At 37.8% G+C, this 15,993-nt stretch overlaps 1 protein-coding gene across 3 annotated transcripts in view; it reads right to left on the bottom strand.

The window, feature by feature from the left end:
• GRM1 (glutamate metabotropic receptor 1) overlaps positions 1-15,993 on the bottom strand; it is a 328,706-nt gene that overhangs the window by 30,191 nt on the left and 282,522 nt on the right. For all 3 annotated transcript variants that reach the window (XM_040965269.1, XM_040965270.1, XM_040965271.1), the window contains exon 6: positions 11,543-11,669. In XM_040965269.1, the coding sequence (XP_040821203.1) occupies positions 11,543-11,669 (127 nt within the window). The remainder of the gene's footprint in view (positions 1-11,542; positions 11,670-15,993) is intronic.

Here is a 15,993-nt window from a genome sequence, read left to right as displayed (position 1 = left end):
TGCTGAGTGGTAATGCCAGGTCTGGGCCTGGTGTTGTGGTACAGGGAGTTAAGCTGCAGCCTGCAATGTAGGTGTCCTGTATGAGTACTGGATTAACCCCTGGCTGATCCACTCCTGGATCGAGCTCCCTATTTACGTACTTGGGAAAGTGCTGGAAGATGGCCCAAATACTTGGACTTCTTTCACTTCCATGGGAGACCCAAAAGGAATTTCTGATTCCTGGTTTCATCATGATTAAGCTAGCCCTGGCTGTTACAGTCATTGAGAAGTAAACCAGTAGGTAGAATACCACTCTATTTCTCGTCTATCTAGGTAACTGTATTATCAAACAATAAATAATGTCTTCAAAAAATAGAGTGCTTAATAGTTTCCACAGACATGGTTGTACATTCTTCCTGATTTATGCTAGTTTTGGCATTTTGCTGATGCCTCTTTATCATACATATTAAAATATACGTGACAATCTACTCTGTACAATCATGTCTCCCAAACTAGTCTCAGTGTAAGTCTATATGTCATGAATCTATGAAAATTAATTTTTCTTTAGACGTCAACATAGGCACTGTTCTGTGGAGCTCAGTTTTAAATCTTCAGAAAATTTTGAAAACAAACCTATTTTCTGATAGAGGTTAAGTGGTGACAAGATGGCAGAACAAGCTAGTAGGAAATAAGCTAAGAAAATTTTTCTGCTTTATGCAGTCATCACTCATGGGCAACTTCAGGTTATAAAAGCATGTAATTTTGGCCTTTGTTGGCCAGCCAAAGGTCTGAAAGATAAATTTAATTTTAATTATTTAGTAGAATCTATGTTTGCTTTTTTTTACCACATGATTCGACATTAATCACTTTAAAAATCTCGTTAGTTGTAGATGTGTACCTGCCATCTGAAAACTTCAAACAAACACACAAAGAGTAGCATCTCCCCTCATGGATCTCTTGAAAGGAGAGGCCAATATGTGTTCCTGAATGTCCATCTTTTCCCTCTAGACAGACAATAAAATCTATTATGAATTTCAAAGTAACACCAAAAGGACTTGTAAGTCTCTGAGACAAGCACTTAATCTGGTTTTGTGTTTGGTCTGGGCAAGCATTTACTAAATTGTGAAAGCAAAATCATTGTTGTAAATTTAGGAAAAGAGGCATTGTCCTGTAGTCATGGCAGCAAGGAAGCACCAGAACATGTTTTGATCCTGTGCAATCAATCAGCACCAACCTACCACAGTGAACATATTTGCATGACAATCAATTCAGCCTTGACGCTGATAACCAGCCAGGCTGCCACAGGCTCAGCTTACTACATCAGTGCCAACAAATCAACAACAATTTTACATGGATAATCTGTTTTAAAGGTTTATTTATTTGAAATGCATACTTATGGGAGAGAGAGGGTAAACAAGAGAGACAAAAAGGAAGACATCTTCCATCTACTAGTCTACACTCAAATGAGTGTAATGTCCTGTGATGGGCCAGGCCAAAGCCAGGAATCATGACCTTCATTGGGGTATCATCTATGGGCAATGAGAGTCGAGGTACTTGGCCTATCTTCTAGTGCTTTGCCAGGCACATTAGCAGGGAGGTGATTCATATAAATGAAATAGCCAGGAACTGACCTTGTGCCTATAGGGTAAGCTGTCATCACTGGCAGTGGTTCAACCCACTATACCACAATACCAACCCCAAGTGACCACAAACTTACCCATGGTACCAACAAGCTCATGCTCTGAAAATTTATTTATCCATAAACTCCACACATTTAAAAATCTCCTATAGCGTGAACAGTTCTTTGTTCTGGGAAAAGTGGTCTGACTTTCATACCCACATTTTACTGTGCTAAGCAATAAATGTAGCCTTTTGGATTTCTTCTCCATTCATGTACAATTATCCCTTGGTTTCCACAGAATATTGGCCCCAGACCAGCATGGATATCCAAATCTGGCAACGCTTGCAGTTTCTCATAACAATGTGAATAGTATTTGCCATTGAACCATGCAAATCATCATATTTACTTTGAATCATCACTTAATGACATTGATAATGTTCTTGCTATGGATAACTGCATAATACTATTGTTTATAAATTTATTCAGTTATTTTAGTATTTTATTTAGTTCTAATTTTAGTATTTATTTTAGTATTTAGTATTATTTTAGTATTGGTGATCATACAGGTCTTTGTATGATGGAATTAAACTTGAGCCTGCATATAAAGTATTTATATCTCTATCTGTATAGTAAGTAAATTCAATTTTTGGTTTTGAGGTGCTCCATTAGGTAATCAGATGTACTATTTCTAAAAACTACCTGGACATTTTTCAATTTTTACTAATATAAAGAGCACGTATTTCATGTATTTCATAGGTGCAGTTCTAAGAGAGTGATAATTGTCTCCATTGCTGCTTCTCTCTCTCAATCCCATGAAATTTCTAACTTTGTTTTTCTTGCAAGTTTTTTGCAAAAGATAATTTTAATCTACCCTATAGTCACAGGCTTAATGCATCACTATTGATAATGCTCAACAGATAAAACTAGAAATAACAGTACCGGGCGCAGCGCAATGGCCTAGTGGCAAAATGGCTTTGCCTTGAATGCGCCAGGATCCCATATTGGTGCCAATTCTAATCCCGGCAGCTCCCCTTCTCATCCAGCTCCCTGCTTGTGACCTGGGAAAGCAGTTGAGGACAGCCCAATGCCTTGGGACCCTGCACCAATGTGGGAGACCTAGAGGAAGATCCTGGCTCCTGGCTTTGGATCGGCACAGCACTGGCCATTGCAGTCACTTGGGGAGTGAATCAGTGGATGCAAGATCTTCCTCTCTGTCTCTCCTCTTCTCTGTGCATCCGCCTTTCCAATAAAAATAAATAAATCTTTTAAAAAAAACACACAGTCCCACAAGAGCATAAAAGAAGGACTGAGTCCTAAAAAGACAAGTACCCCCCCAAAATTCCTATGCAGCGCATTAATATAGAATACCAAAAATATGTACATTAATGAAATGTCAGTGAAGATTTTGATTCAGATATACACAATTTTATAAATGTTTTTGCACATTCGCAAGTTCCCTTGTTGCTTTTTTTGTTTTGGTTATTGTTTATCTAAGTATTATTTAATATATTTTCTGTATCATGTTTTGAATTTTCTTTTGAGTTTTATTTTAGTTATTGTTCATGATACAGTTCTGTAGCTATAGAAATCCTCCCTCTACCTTCCCTTCCTCCCGCCCGTTCTGTTTCCAACAATATTATTTCCCCATATTATTCATTATTACAATAGTATAATTTTGCAGCAACAGTCACAAGTCCAACATTCCGCTATTTAAGTGTATCATGGCATTTTTGGTATAGGAAATGGCAGAAAATATTGTATCATATTTTCAAGATGTTTTCAAGATATAGTTAACCTTAAGGGAAATGGCTTACAAATATTAGATGGAAGTTATGATACAATTCAAGATGAAAATGACCAATTTATAAAAAGCAATTGAACATTCACTCTCAATTCTCTCTTAGTTTTCCTGTGTTGGCAATTTTTGTACCATCATTTTTTTTTCTTTCTGTACTCTCTTTTGGGAGTGTAAGATGCCAAGCAAACATACACAATTTTGGACAGACCTTAATGCTCTCTTTCTTGTGTTTCAGAATCTATCTATATTTAAGTCTTAACTTTTTTCTAGAAGAATTTTTGCTTCTTAGGTAAAGTCAGTCTTTAGTACTGATTTTTCCTGATGGTCATTGATAAATATTTAGACAGATAAATGTAGCTCTGATATATAGAAGATAGATTGACTAATTTAGGGGAACAATCAAAATGGAGAATTTTGATATTACAAAATCAATATAATATTTAAGTGTAGTTCTTGATCAATTATGTGACAAAGCACAACATAGTTGGTAGTCAATGTTTTTAGTTGGATGCTGAGATTGGAATAAGCCATTTCCAACTCAAATGCAGTTTAATCAATTACTCTATAACCTTCCCAAAGTTACCATCCCTTCATTTCCAACACAGGCAGTTTTTGAAACACTAACAGTGTGACTTGATAGTGAACAGCAGGACACACTGTGCCTGTTATTTTGAACTCCCAGACTGCTGCTGGTGCCATAGACCCAGAACAAAATCTGGGCAATGATCCCGGAGTAGGCAAAAGTCTGAGTCCAAGGCCTGAGGGTGAGAGTCCGCAGTTGAGCAATTGTCCAAGGCCACAGAACTGTGTGCTTAAAGGTATCCCTGAGACAGTTATGACTGAATTCTCTACTTGGGTCACACTTTTGCTTCTTGGCCATCAAGCACTGGCCTGTTAACAGCAATATGTGACATTATCAAGGTTTGTGCCACATCAGTTCCTGTGATTTGATTGCCCAAGCAATTCAATACAAGACTGAGGCAGTGAACTTACTGGGCTAACGTTTTCTTTAGAGAAGAACACATTCATCTGGCTACCATGCTTTTGTAGTTTTTATCTGGTGTCTGTCTCATTTCTTATTTTTGTAATTACATATCACCTTCCTCTCTAACCCCATTCATGCTATGCTTATCACAGTAATTTCCTGTATAAGTTTGTGTTATATTACCTTTGTACAAGCCACGGTATCACTAGTTTTGACTGATAACTAATACCATATTTTGAAAATCATAAAACATAAATTGCATCTATAAAAGCAAAATTGAAGTTCTGATTTTTTAGTGAAAAGTAAGAGCCAACTTGAAGTTCAGGGATGTAATGTTTGTTATAGTTCTGCATTTTAAGTAGATACTTAGTACTGTACTACAAAGAATAAATATCTGATCTTATTGGCTAAAATGCCAAAAATACCTTTAGCAAAACCCACCAAAAGGAAATTAAGTCACTTAACCTAAAAGGGTAATTTAGCTACAAAACTAAATACTGTAGCCAAGTAGTAAAGATAAAGCCACTTCATGCCTTGTTTATAATGAAATTGATCTAGAAAAATTGTGAACACAGCTACTGTCCAAATTGTGCAAGAACCCTTTGCTATCTCCAAATCTAGTTATCACCCCTACGATTTACAAACACATATTAATTCAAATTTATGCTTATTTTATTTTTAAATTTCTTTTTTGATTATTGTTTATTTGAAAGGCAAAAAGAGATAGACACAGATATATAGAAAGACAAGAGAATTTTCACATAAGCTAGCTCACTCCCCCAAATGAGCATATTTGGGGTAGGCTGAGGCTAGGTCCTGGGGCTCAATTTAGACTTCCCAAGGTATAACAGATACTCTATTACTTGATCCCTCATCTGTTGCTTCCCAGGAAATTTGAAGGAAAAGAGGATCTGAGTATTGAATTCAGAAATTCTTACATGGGAACAAGTGTCCCATAAGGCAGTACAAATCCTGCACCAAACACCACAGCTAACCCTTGAATGGCTTGAAACACCTCTCTGTTGAAAAGTCATACCAGGGGCCCAGCGCGGTGGCGCAAGTGGTTAAGGTCCTCGCCTTGCACGCCCGGGATCCCATATGGGCGCCGGTTCTATCCCGGCAGCCCCGCTTCCCTTCCAGCTCCCTGCCTGTGGCCCGGGAATGGCCCAAGGCTTTGGGACCCTGCACCCGCGTGGGAGACCCGGAAGAGGCTCCTGGCTTCTGATCTGCATAGTATCGGCCCGTTGTGCTCACTTGGGGAGTGAATCATCGGACGGAAGATCTTCCTCTCTGTCTCTCCTCTCTGTATATCCGCCTTTCCAATCAAAAAACAATAAAAATAAATCTTAAAAAAAAAAAAGAAAAGTCATACCAGCTACAATACAATTCATTTTTTATCTAGTCGGAGGACATTCTAATTTATGAATGCAGAGATGTGTGGACTTAATCGCTGAAACACATGTTCCTGAACTTAAGCTTTGAAAAAGCTGTCTTCATCATACACAATCCTATGGAAAAATGAGAGAATTTTAACATTCCTGAAGACTTGTTATTTTAAGTAGGGATTCTCCTGAAAGCTCGAGAAACAGAAAGTCTATATAAACTGACAGCTAAGTCAAGGACTTCACCACAAGCTGATGAGCACATAAAGATCTTCTGCATAAGTTTGTCATAAGAAAATTTTTATATAAAGTATACATTCTTTTGTATATTCTAGGTTATTAATGATTTTTTTCCTTACAGATTTAAAATTACGTATGTAAAGCTGCGGCTGGTGTTGGGATGTTAGTTGGATGGTAGACAGCCCCTCTCAGAGTACCCACATTTGAGTCCTGGCTGCACCTCCAGGATCAGCCTCCCCTTCTTGTCCTGTGCACTCTAGAGAGGCTAGCTCATGCAGTTATGATACCGCCCACTACACGGGAGTCCGGATTGCATTTCGGCCTCCCAGATTAGACCAGCCAAGCCCTGGGTGTTGGGAGCAATTGGGAAGTCAGAACGAAAATAAAAAAGATGACAGCTTTGTTCTCATGTTTTCATGCCTCTCAAATAAGATTGGTTATTTAACCATATATTTAATTTTGGTATAATTAAAATTAATAAAATTTCACAAATCTGAGTTCATCTTGACTGTTTTCCTTACTAGCAACAGTAATTTGTTTATGCCTAGATTATACTGGAGACAGATATCATTTTAATTCAATGATTTAGTTATGTTAAACTCCCACTGGTGCAGATAATGTGAGGAGTAATATCAAAATGTTTGCTGTTACAATAACTGTAGTTATGACTGGATTTCTCTAAAAATATTTTTACTTAAAAATACAGACAGGGCCCAGTGTGATAGCCTAACAACAGAATCCTCACCTTGCACATACTGGGTGGGATTCCATATGGGGGTCAGTTCTAATCCAGGCAGCCCCACTTGTGGCGTGGGAAAGAAGTCGAGGACAGCCCAAAGCCTTGGGACCCTGTTCCCTTGTGGAGGCCCAGAAGAGGCTCTGGGCTCTTGGTTTAGGATTAACTCAGCACTGGCCGTTGCGGCTACTTGGGGAGTGAATCATTGGAGGGAAGATCTTCTTCACTGTCTCTCCTCCTGTCTGTATATCTGACTTTCCAATTAAAAATGAAACATGTAAAATTAAAAAAAAGCACAAACAGAATGAAAGAAAAAGGGAGGAAGGAAGAGAGAGGAGAGAGAGAGATTGCTGAGAGATCTTCCTTTTGCTGGTTCACTCCTCAAACGGCTGCAATGGCTGAGCTGATCTGAAATCAGGAGCCAAGCACTTCTTCTTGGTCTTCCATGTGGATGCAGTGACTCAAGCACTTATGCCATCCGCTGCTACTTTTCCTAGGGCTCACGGACGAAGTTGGAGCAGATGTAGAACAGCCGGGACTAGAACCGCTGTTCATTTGGGATGCTAGAGCCACATGTGCAGAATCAGCCTAATACTCCAGCAGCCCAGGCAGCAAGATTTCTTACGACCAGAAACATGAGAAGATTTTGAAGGCTTACAGAATATATTTGTAAAATGGTTGCACTTAAAAAGAAGCAAACGCATGATAGAGTGAAAGGTATGGAATGTTATCACCAAGAGGCCCATTAACTAGGTGCAGGCTCTATAGGGTGTTTATTCATACAGACATATGCTTCATGTGCAGAATAAACTACTAAGACCTGGATAATTATTATTGGCTTTGAGACGACTCGAGGCCGAACCAATTAGCATTGCCTCTATCACGCTCAAATCGTATTGCCAAGTCAGGCTGTTCAATAGGAATATGCCAAGCAAAATCCACCAGTGAGAAAACTGGAGTTTGGTTGTCACCAACAATTTTCAAATTTTGAGTGATATATAATAAATATGAGTCCCTGTAACATTGCCAAACGTAAGAGACACATACTAATGTATAGAAAACCACAGAGGGGCCCAAAGCCTAGCTGTAAAATAGCTGTCCTACACAGTACTCTCCACACAAATGGAGGAAAACACCCTTATGCTAAAAGGGGATATAATAATTCATGTTCAGAAAAAGTATCAGTTTGTCACAAGAACACCCTGTAGCTCTATTATGATTGCTTTATCTCTAGGAAAGTTCCTAGATTCTCTTTCCTATATGGAAACTAGGTTCTTCAATGCTGAAGAAAAGAATAATAGAATAATATTGGATAACACGATTGACAATTTACAATTTGATTAAGCTTTTTAGAAATCTTTTTCTTCTTCTTCATTTCATTTCTTAATTTTTTAGAAATCCTAAATTTGAGTGGCATGAATTTTGTTATTTTGAGATTAGCTCTAATGTCTATATTCTCTATTATGCCTATATTCTCCTCACTATATGTTATAGTGGTGAGTTTGGGTCTGGTGTTGAGGTTTTGATCAATTCAAAAGACTTGAGAGCGTGGAAGTGACCTTCAACTAGTTGTGAGTACAGTCTTGGGACCACCTTATCACTGAGGCTATAAAGAAAAATTTATGAGAATGGAACATACTATATCTGAACCCCTGGAAGTTTAAGAACTTGAGGACATATGGTTAGAGTTGTCCTAGAGAAATAGGACCATTAGCTAGCTCAGATTTGTTCAGTTATAGTATAAAACACCTAGGAAAACTTGGTACAGTTGAAATGATTTTGATTTGAGGATTAACAGCTAATACTAATTTTTGAAACAAATATTCTGGGTGCCTATAAGATCCAAATATATTTGAAGTGGCTAAAATTTAACATCAGATTTATCTACAATTAGGTGAGGTCAAATTTAACAAGAACTAAGAAACAGAAAAAGGCAAAATCTATTTCACCACTTATGTGTTGGGTAACTTATCCATTTAGACATTACTCCATGCCTACTTCAGACATAATGGAAGTCCATTTTCATTCTCCATGTGTGAATATCCACTTCTCCCAAGTCCTTTTATTGAAAGGATTATATTTTCCATTGATATCTATGCCAAAATCAATCAAGGTTTGCTCTGTGCGAGGCTATCCTACTCCATTGATCGCTGTATCTGTTTTTAATCTAGTACAATTAGTACAATTCTTTCCTGGTTACTATACCTTCATAGTATATGTTTAGATCCAGGATATGATACTATCTCTTTTTGTTGAAAAAGATTGCATTTTGGCTATTCAGAGTATTTTATGGTTTTATGAAAATTTTAAGATTATTTTTATATTTTTGAAGAATGAGATTGAGATTTTGATGGAGATTACGCTGAATATATAGATTGAAAATTTTGATGAAATCTACAATCTTTCCATGTGTTTGTGTCATCTTCAATTTAATTCAATAATGTTTTATAGCTTTCAGTCTGTAGATCTTTCACTTTTTTTGCTTAAATTTGCTTTAAGTATTACTTTATCACTAATGTCATTGCAAGTGAAATCATTTTATTAACTTATTTTGTAGGTTGTTCATTGTTTTATAAGATGCCACATAGAAATGCTACTAAGTAATAGCAAAAGCTATTGATTATGTATTCTGTGACTTAGCTGTGAATTTTAATAGTTCTAACAATTTTCACCAGATCATGAAGACAAATATTGGTGAGAATGTGCAGAAAATGAACCCTTGTAGGCTATAGGCAGGAATGCAAATCAGTACAAATATTTTGGGAGAGTATGGGATTTCCTCAAAAAGTGAAGATAGACATATAATCTAGCATCCCATCCCCATTCTTGGTCTGTGTCTAAAAGAATTGAAATCAATATGCATAACTGATGCCTGCATCCGTACGTTCCTTACAGTATGATTCATATTAACCAGGAGTTGGAAGCAGCTTACTGTCTTTCAATGGATGAATGAATACATGGATGTATAGATAAGTGGATAGACACAGGTTGGAATAGTATTTACCCTTAATTTTAAAAAAAGAAAACAGGAAGCTCTGTCATTTGCAACAACAATGAGTAAACCTAGAAGACATTATGTTAAGTAGAAGTAGTAAGCAATAGAAAATTCCTACCTGATGTCACTTCTGTGGCATCTAGGAACCTTAAACTCAGGGAAGTATAAATAGAATGGTGATTTCCAGAGGTGGGAAAGGGGTGGAGATGGGGAACAACGTTGATAGTTTAGTAGAAGCAGTTCTATAGCAAGACACCTAACACTATAATTACATACTTAAAATGGCTAAAATAAGGGATTTGGTCCTGGATTTTCTTTTCTTTATCTTTCATGATAGAATTCCTTAGGCTCAGGGATTTCTGCTTCCATCCTTCCCAACCCACTACAGCCTCACTGTTTTCCCATAATTTGTAGCAACTCCCTCAACAGCAGTCACAAGTCTACCATTCTTCCGTTTAAATATATCCTGACAATATGCATGTACACAAAGAAGTTTTTAAATGTTCTTATCACAAAGAAGTAACAAATACTTGAGGTGATAGTTGGTGTTGATCACTTTACATTGGTCATTCCACAATTTAAAAACAGCACATTTCACTGTTTCAATTGAAATAAAACTACATATATATTTAAAAAAATACTAGATGCCCTTGATGCCAATCACTCAGATACAGAATACTGGCATCACAAACAGTGGTATCTATGGTGCTTCAATTAACACCCTTACCTGATACACATTTTTGTTTCTTTTGTAGTATTTCATAAGGTACTACCTCTCAGTAAAGTATAATTTTAATTATATGGTTCAATATGGTTCTAATTAGCTAGCCATTTTTCGGGATCCTTTGAATAAAACTAATCATCTTTTAGTTTCATATTCTTACTTTGAATCAAATGAAAAATTAAGAAATTGTCAGATGCGCCACTCTTCTCTGTGCTTGTAAGCAGCATCCAAAAGAAACTACGATCCGTGCTTGGGGAACTACCAAAATCCAGTTCTAACAATTAACAACTTGCTTGATCTCAGACACACAGCTTTGTATGTGTAGTCCTCTGCTTTTTCTAATAAGAGGGACCAAATTATTCCATCCTACTATTAAGAATTTGACCGAGAGACCCAAAGTCTGAGAAATTAAATGGAATAAGTGATCTGGGACAACGGTAACAAGTTCCTCCTATGAGTTTGGATTTAAGCACAGGAAAACCACAGTTCAATGGCACCTACTTTCAGGACTTGTTTTGAATGCACTTGTTCCATGGTTTTCCCTAAAGGCAGAAACTTACAAATTTTCTGTGTTCTACTTGCTGTCTGGAATTCTGTTCATTTTTTTTTATGCCTGATAAACTTTATAGCACTTTATGAATACTATCACTATTATAATAACCATATTAATTATTATATATTTTCCCAAGTCTCCACCCTGATCAATTTTAAGCATAATGAAGCCTGGCTCAGTGTTTCAATTATTTTTGTACCTTGGAGGTACATAATAATAACCAGCACATATACTCCAGAAATGATTATAGATAAACAATCAGATGTATAGAAACAAATGCAAGTAATATTTTTCTTTTAAAAACAAACAAGCAAAAACAAATCTATAACAGACTAACTTGGATACAAATAAAATTTTTTTTTTCGACAAAGTTAAGGAAAAACAATGACAGATTTGTGCATACTCATTGACATGAATTCTAAAAGTATTCACTTTAACTTGATACTGACATCGAGTGACACCGGCATGAGCTAATCTGAAAACTGAGCCAACGGGGAGGGGCAAGGCGTCTGTGGGAGGCGACTCTCACCTGTTAGGTCTGCATTGGGCCACCACCCCAAGTCACAGGCTTTGCAGGTGAATTCATCTTGCACAAATTCATTCTCTTTGCAGGCTGTGCAGATCCAGCAGCAGCTCACTTCTCCTTTCCGTATGACCTGTAGCGAGGTGAGGTTGCAGATGCTTGAAAGGCAGTTTTCTCAGTCTTCTGTTCCTCAGAGCTTCTCTACATACTACTTTTTTTCATGCTATGATTTTTTATAGAATGGATTTTGAAAAAGGATTCATATAATGAAACTCCATGAGAAAGTAAGTCTGAATAGTGATGTAAGTGCCAGTGTATTACATGGTACATGTAGGGTTTTTCAGTAATAATTTCCTTCATATACTGACTTTGCTACATTAATTTTAGTGTTGTTTACATGACTATTTCTTAATTCTTCTCAAAAATGTAAAGTTACACATTTTATTTCCTGAAAACAAGCAAGTCATGCTTAAGTAAGGCATTATACATTAAGGAAACTTACATACAAATCAACTAATTATAAATTTAGTATAGTTATGAAAGGTTTAATTATAATTCACTCAAAAGCAGCTATAAATACATAAGACTGAAGACTGAGAAAGTAAAACACTGTGTTGGTTCTGGCTGGCTCTGTTGAATTCAGACAATCACATTATTAGTTGTTTGAGGAGATTTTCCTTATCTAGATCTCTGATGAGGTTCTTGTTATCTGAGAAGTGTAAACTTTCCTTATTTTCAGTCTATTTGATAGTAAAAGTTTCTTACAGACAGTGCCTAATCTAGTATTGCTTTTATCTCCAGCCTAGCAATATTTCTTAGTGTATTTACAATGATTATAATAATCACAATGTTTGAATATAAACCATCTCCACTTTTTTTCTGTTTTTCTTGTGTGTGTGTGTGTGTGTGTGTGTGTGTGTGTGTGTGTGTGTTTTCATATTCCCTGACTCTCTGCTTCCTTTTTAGCATCCATTTGATTCCCAGTAATGGGCTCACTAGCTAAAATTCTTTGCTTTAATTATCTAGTGGTATCTCTAAGGCTGAAAACGAACATAATTAACTCGCCTAGTATATGTTCACATACTAGTAAAATAATCCATGTGTAATAAAACTATTCTTTTGTCTTCCCTACCAATCTTAGGATTATTGTTTTAGCACATCTAGCTTATATGTACTTCAGGCACCAACCATAGACCTTGGCTCCTGGCTCTTGGAAAAGTCTAGCTACTGCTGCAGTTAGGGTCTCAGGCTCTGTCACTGTTGCTTTGTTTTGTTTGTTTGTTTGTTTTGTATCTCCAGTTGTCCCTTTCTTCCTGAAGTTGATGCTGGGTTCCAGAATTTTGTCTATTGGATTCATCATAGCAGGAGCTCAGACGAGACCTTAGTGGATTCACCCACATGTTTTTTCCTCCGACTAGTCCCAGAGTGTGAAGGAGGGACATATGACAGCTCATGAATTTTGTTGTAGCTACTGAAAGAAGTCATGAGACGTAACTTCTACGGAATTAAACTTTGACCGCAGGAAGAAGAATGTGAGCACAATATGTGTGTGCACTCCCCACTCCCCGCTTCCTTCATTAGTCAGGATAGCCAGTCCACAGAGCTTTGTGTGGCTGAGTACCAGTGCCGCGGAAAGAGCCGCCTGCCCATGAAGGCATCATCAGGGTTGAGTGTGTTTTGGATTTCCCTCACTCACGAGAGGGCAACTCTCAAGGCTTGCAGTCTCCTACTAGCATGTTAGTATAGGTTTTACATAGTTTGGGGGTTGAGAGCAGTCTAAGCTGAGAAGCCGGTGAACTGCATGTTACAGATTCCCAAGCCAACTCTCTTCTCATTAGATTTGCCAGCATTGAATGAGATAATACGAAGTGAAGACAAACAGAAAAAGTCTCCTTTCCTCCCCACTTCAAGAGCATTAAAAAACAGAGCTTTGAGGTTTTCATGTTTCCTCTAAGCCCTAGAATGGAAATGATTTTTGCTGCTCCCTGTCAACTGCCTAACAATTTATCTAATCTATCTTAAACACTGAATTGCTTAAAAAACAAAGAGATAACTTCGAAAACCTTGATTAAGATGACAGTTAAGTTGCCTATGCTTCAAATCAGAGTACTTAGATGTTGTTCTTAAAATTCAGTGTGCCCAAGCTCCACAATCCAGCTTCCTGCTAATGTAAGTCCTAAGTAACAGTGATAGCTCAACTAATTGTGTTTCTGTTATTTGCACAGAAACCTGTATTACAGTCCCTGCTCTTGGCTTTGGTCCTGGCCCAGCCCTGGCTATTGAATGCATTGTGCATTTGTGGAATGAACCAGTAGATGGGAATTCTCATTCATTCATTCATTCATTCTCTCTCTCTTTTTCTCTTTCAAGAGTTGTTTTAGTTATGTATGTTTGGTATAAATGAAACCAGTATGACTCCATAAGATACTATATTTGTAACACACATTTATGTAGAACATAAGACAACTGATTTTTAGTCAATTTGGAGGAAACTATAAGAAAATTCTATGAATCACCAGTAAAGACATCAAATTATTCCTTTAGCATTTGAAGTGTCATTTCATTCTCTCCTAAACTCATTTCCTGGGTAATACAGGTGCCTGTCCTACAGTCTCCCGGGAAGCAGTCTGTCTCCATTTCCTCAGTGGTTACTGTGATCTGCTTCTATTCCTCCCAGGCCTGCTAAGTGGCAAATTAGAGGTGTTCAAATATAAGTGCTGCTATTTGCCAAATTGCAATTCAGATTTCCTTTGTTTCCCTACTTCCTGTGGTGCTTATGGGATGCAAACAAATACCACCTCTTTCACCTGCACTCCAGGCACTATTGATAACAGGTGTGTTTTCTTCCAGCAGGCTACACAATGTTTCTAAATTTATTCCCCCAGGATATTTGCATTTATAGTAAGTGCATGGTAATGGCTTTGCAGTGATTTCTGGACTCTCCTTTGATTGTACCACATTGTGTTGGGGGGCTAGCATAAATACAATGCCAGCAATACTTCAGTATCTAGGTGAAGAGGTACATGCGAGCTGGCATCTGAAGGTGGGGGTAAAAAACCATCTCCTCTGAAAAAGGGATTGAAAATAGAAACCGTGTGTCAGCTCCAAGTCGCAGCTTACTGGCAGTCACAGTGACAGCAGGATGTTTTGAAATGGAACTGGAGTACAATGAATGCCTGGAACAATTTGATTTTTTCCTGTCTGCTAGGCTTTTTCCCCCCATTCATGCGCTCATAAATCAAACCCTGTAGAGTTGAATAAACTGTTTCGTAATAGTTGTCTGTTACAGACCCAATGTGACACCCACATTGGAAAGGAGACCTCTTATGACATCCTCAGTGCTGCTGCATGAACACAGGCCTTCTGCATCCTCTCCATCATGTGACTTCAGTCCTTAGATGATGCTACCAAAAGCTTCTTATGATCTGGCCTCTTAGGACAAGGGCCAAAGAAAAGTTTATCAAAATCGTTTTGCTCAAAATCATTTTCTGAAAGAATTTCACCTGGGAAGTGATCTAGATTCCAGGGAGAAGCAAGGCGTTCACCCTGCCTACACGTACTGGTTTGACTCAAGCCAGTGTTTCTCTACTGAACTACTCCAACACTCACTGAACATTATTCATGTCTCCATGTTTCTTGAATGCTCCACGCCAATTGAGCCAGGTAGAGCTCCTGGGCTAAGTCATCCTAGGATCTAACCAAGGTTTAACCATAGCCATGGTAGGAGACTTGTAGCACACTTTCAGAACTATCATAGTGCCCACTCCAATTGGGTGGCTTTCACAATAAGTATTTTTAATAGGATCTCTGCAGAAAAGGAACAAGATATGTGCAACAAGGATGACTCATCTCAGAAGTTTGTTACTTCCTCAGGGTGCCTGGAGTCATGAAGACTTGGAATCCACCAGGACTGCCAGTGTTGCAAGTTTTTTTTTTTCTTCCATTGTACTCCAGCATTCAAGAGAAATATTTTCCATTCTCTACACCAAAGCTTATCTACCCTATGCCAAGATTCTAGTGTGAGGACCTTTTTGCATACTTCTCAAGGCATCTCCTTTGGCTGTTTGGCTTTTCAGCTCCATCACAGAGAACAGTTGAAACAACACGGTAACTCTGTAAGAGGCTGGAGTCTCACACACGAACTACTCCAGCCCCAGCTGTGCTGTGTGACATTTATGTGACAGTGTGTCTACTTGCCAAGATGAATCACAGAAAATTAGATGTGGGAAAGACCTATTAGATCATCTAATCCATACCCCTGCCAGTTCAAAACCCCTCCCCATGCCTCCCAATGCATCATCGTTTTTTAAATAGCAGGGGGCACAGTGAACTCTTTCACGGATTTCTTCATCCAGAAATTGCCAGCATACTCAGTCAGAGGCTTGGTAATTGATATCTATTTACCCTAGTTTTCATGTACAGAAGTGTACACATAACTTGTTTGTCAAAATCCTACC

This window comes from Ochotona curzoniae, unplaced genomic scaffold, assembly GCF_017591425.1.
Source record: "Ochotona curzoniae isolate NIBS_2020 unplaced genomic scaffold, NIBS_Ocur_1.0 scaffold_3890, whole genome shotgun sequence".
NCBI lineage: Eukaryota > Metazoa > Chordata > Mammalia > Lagomorpha > Ochotonidae > Ochotona > Ochotona curzoniae.
The sequence above is the reverse complement of the archived record's forward strand: the minus strand, read 5'-3'. Positions and strand labels throughout refer to the sequence as shown.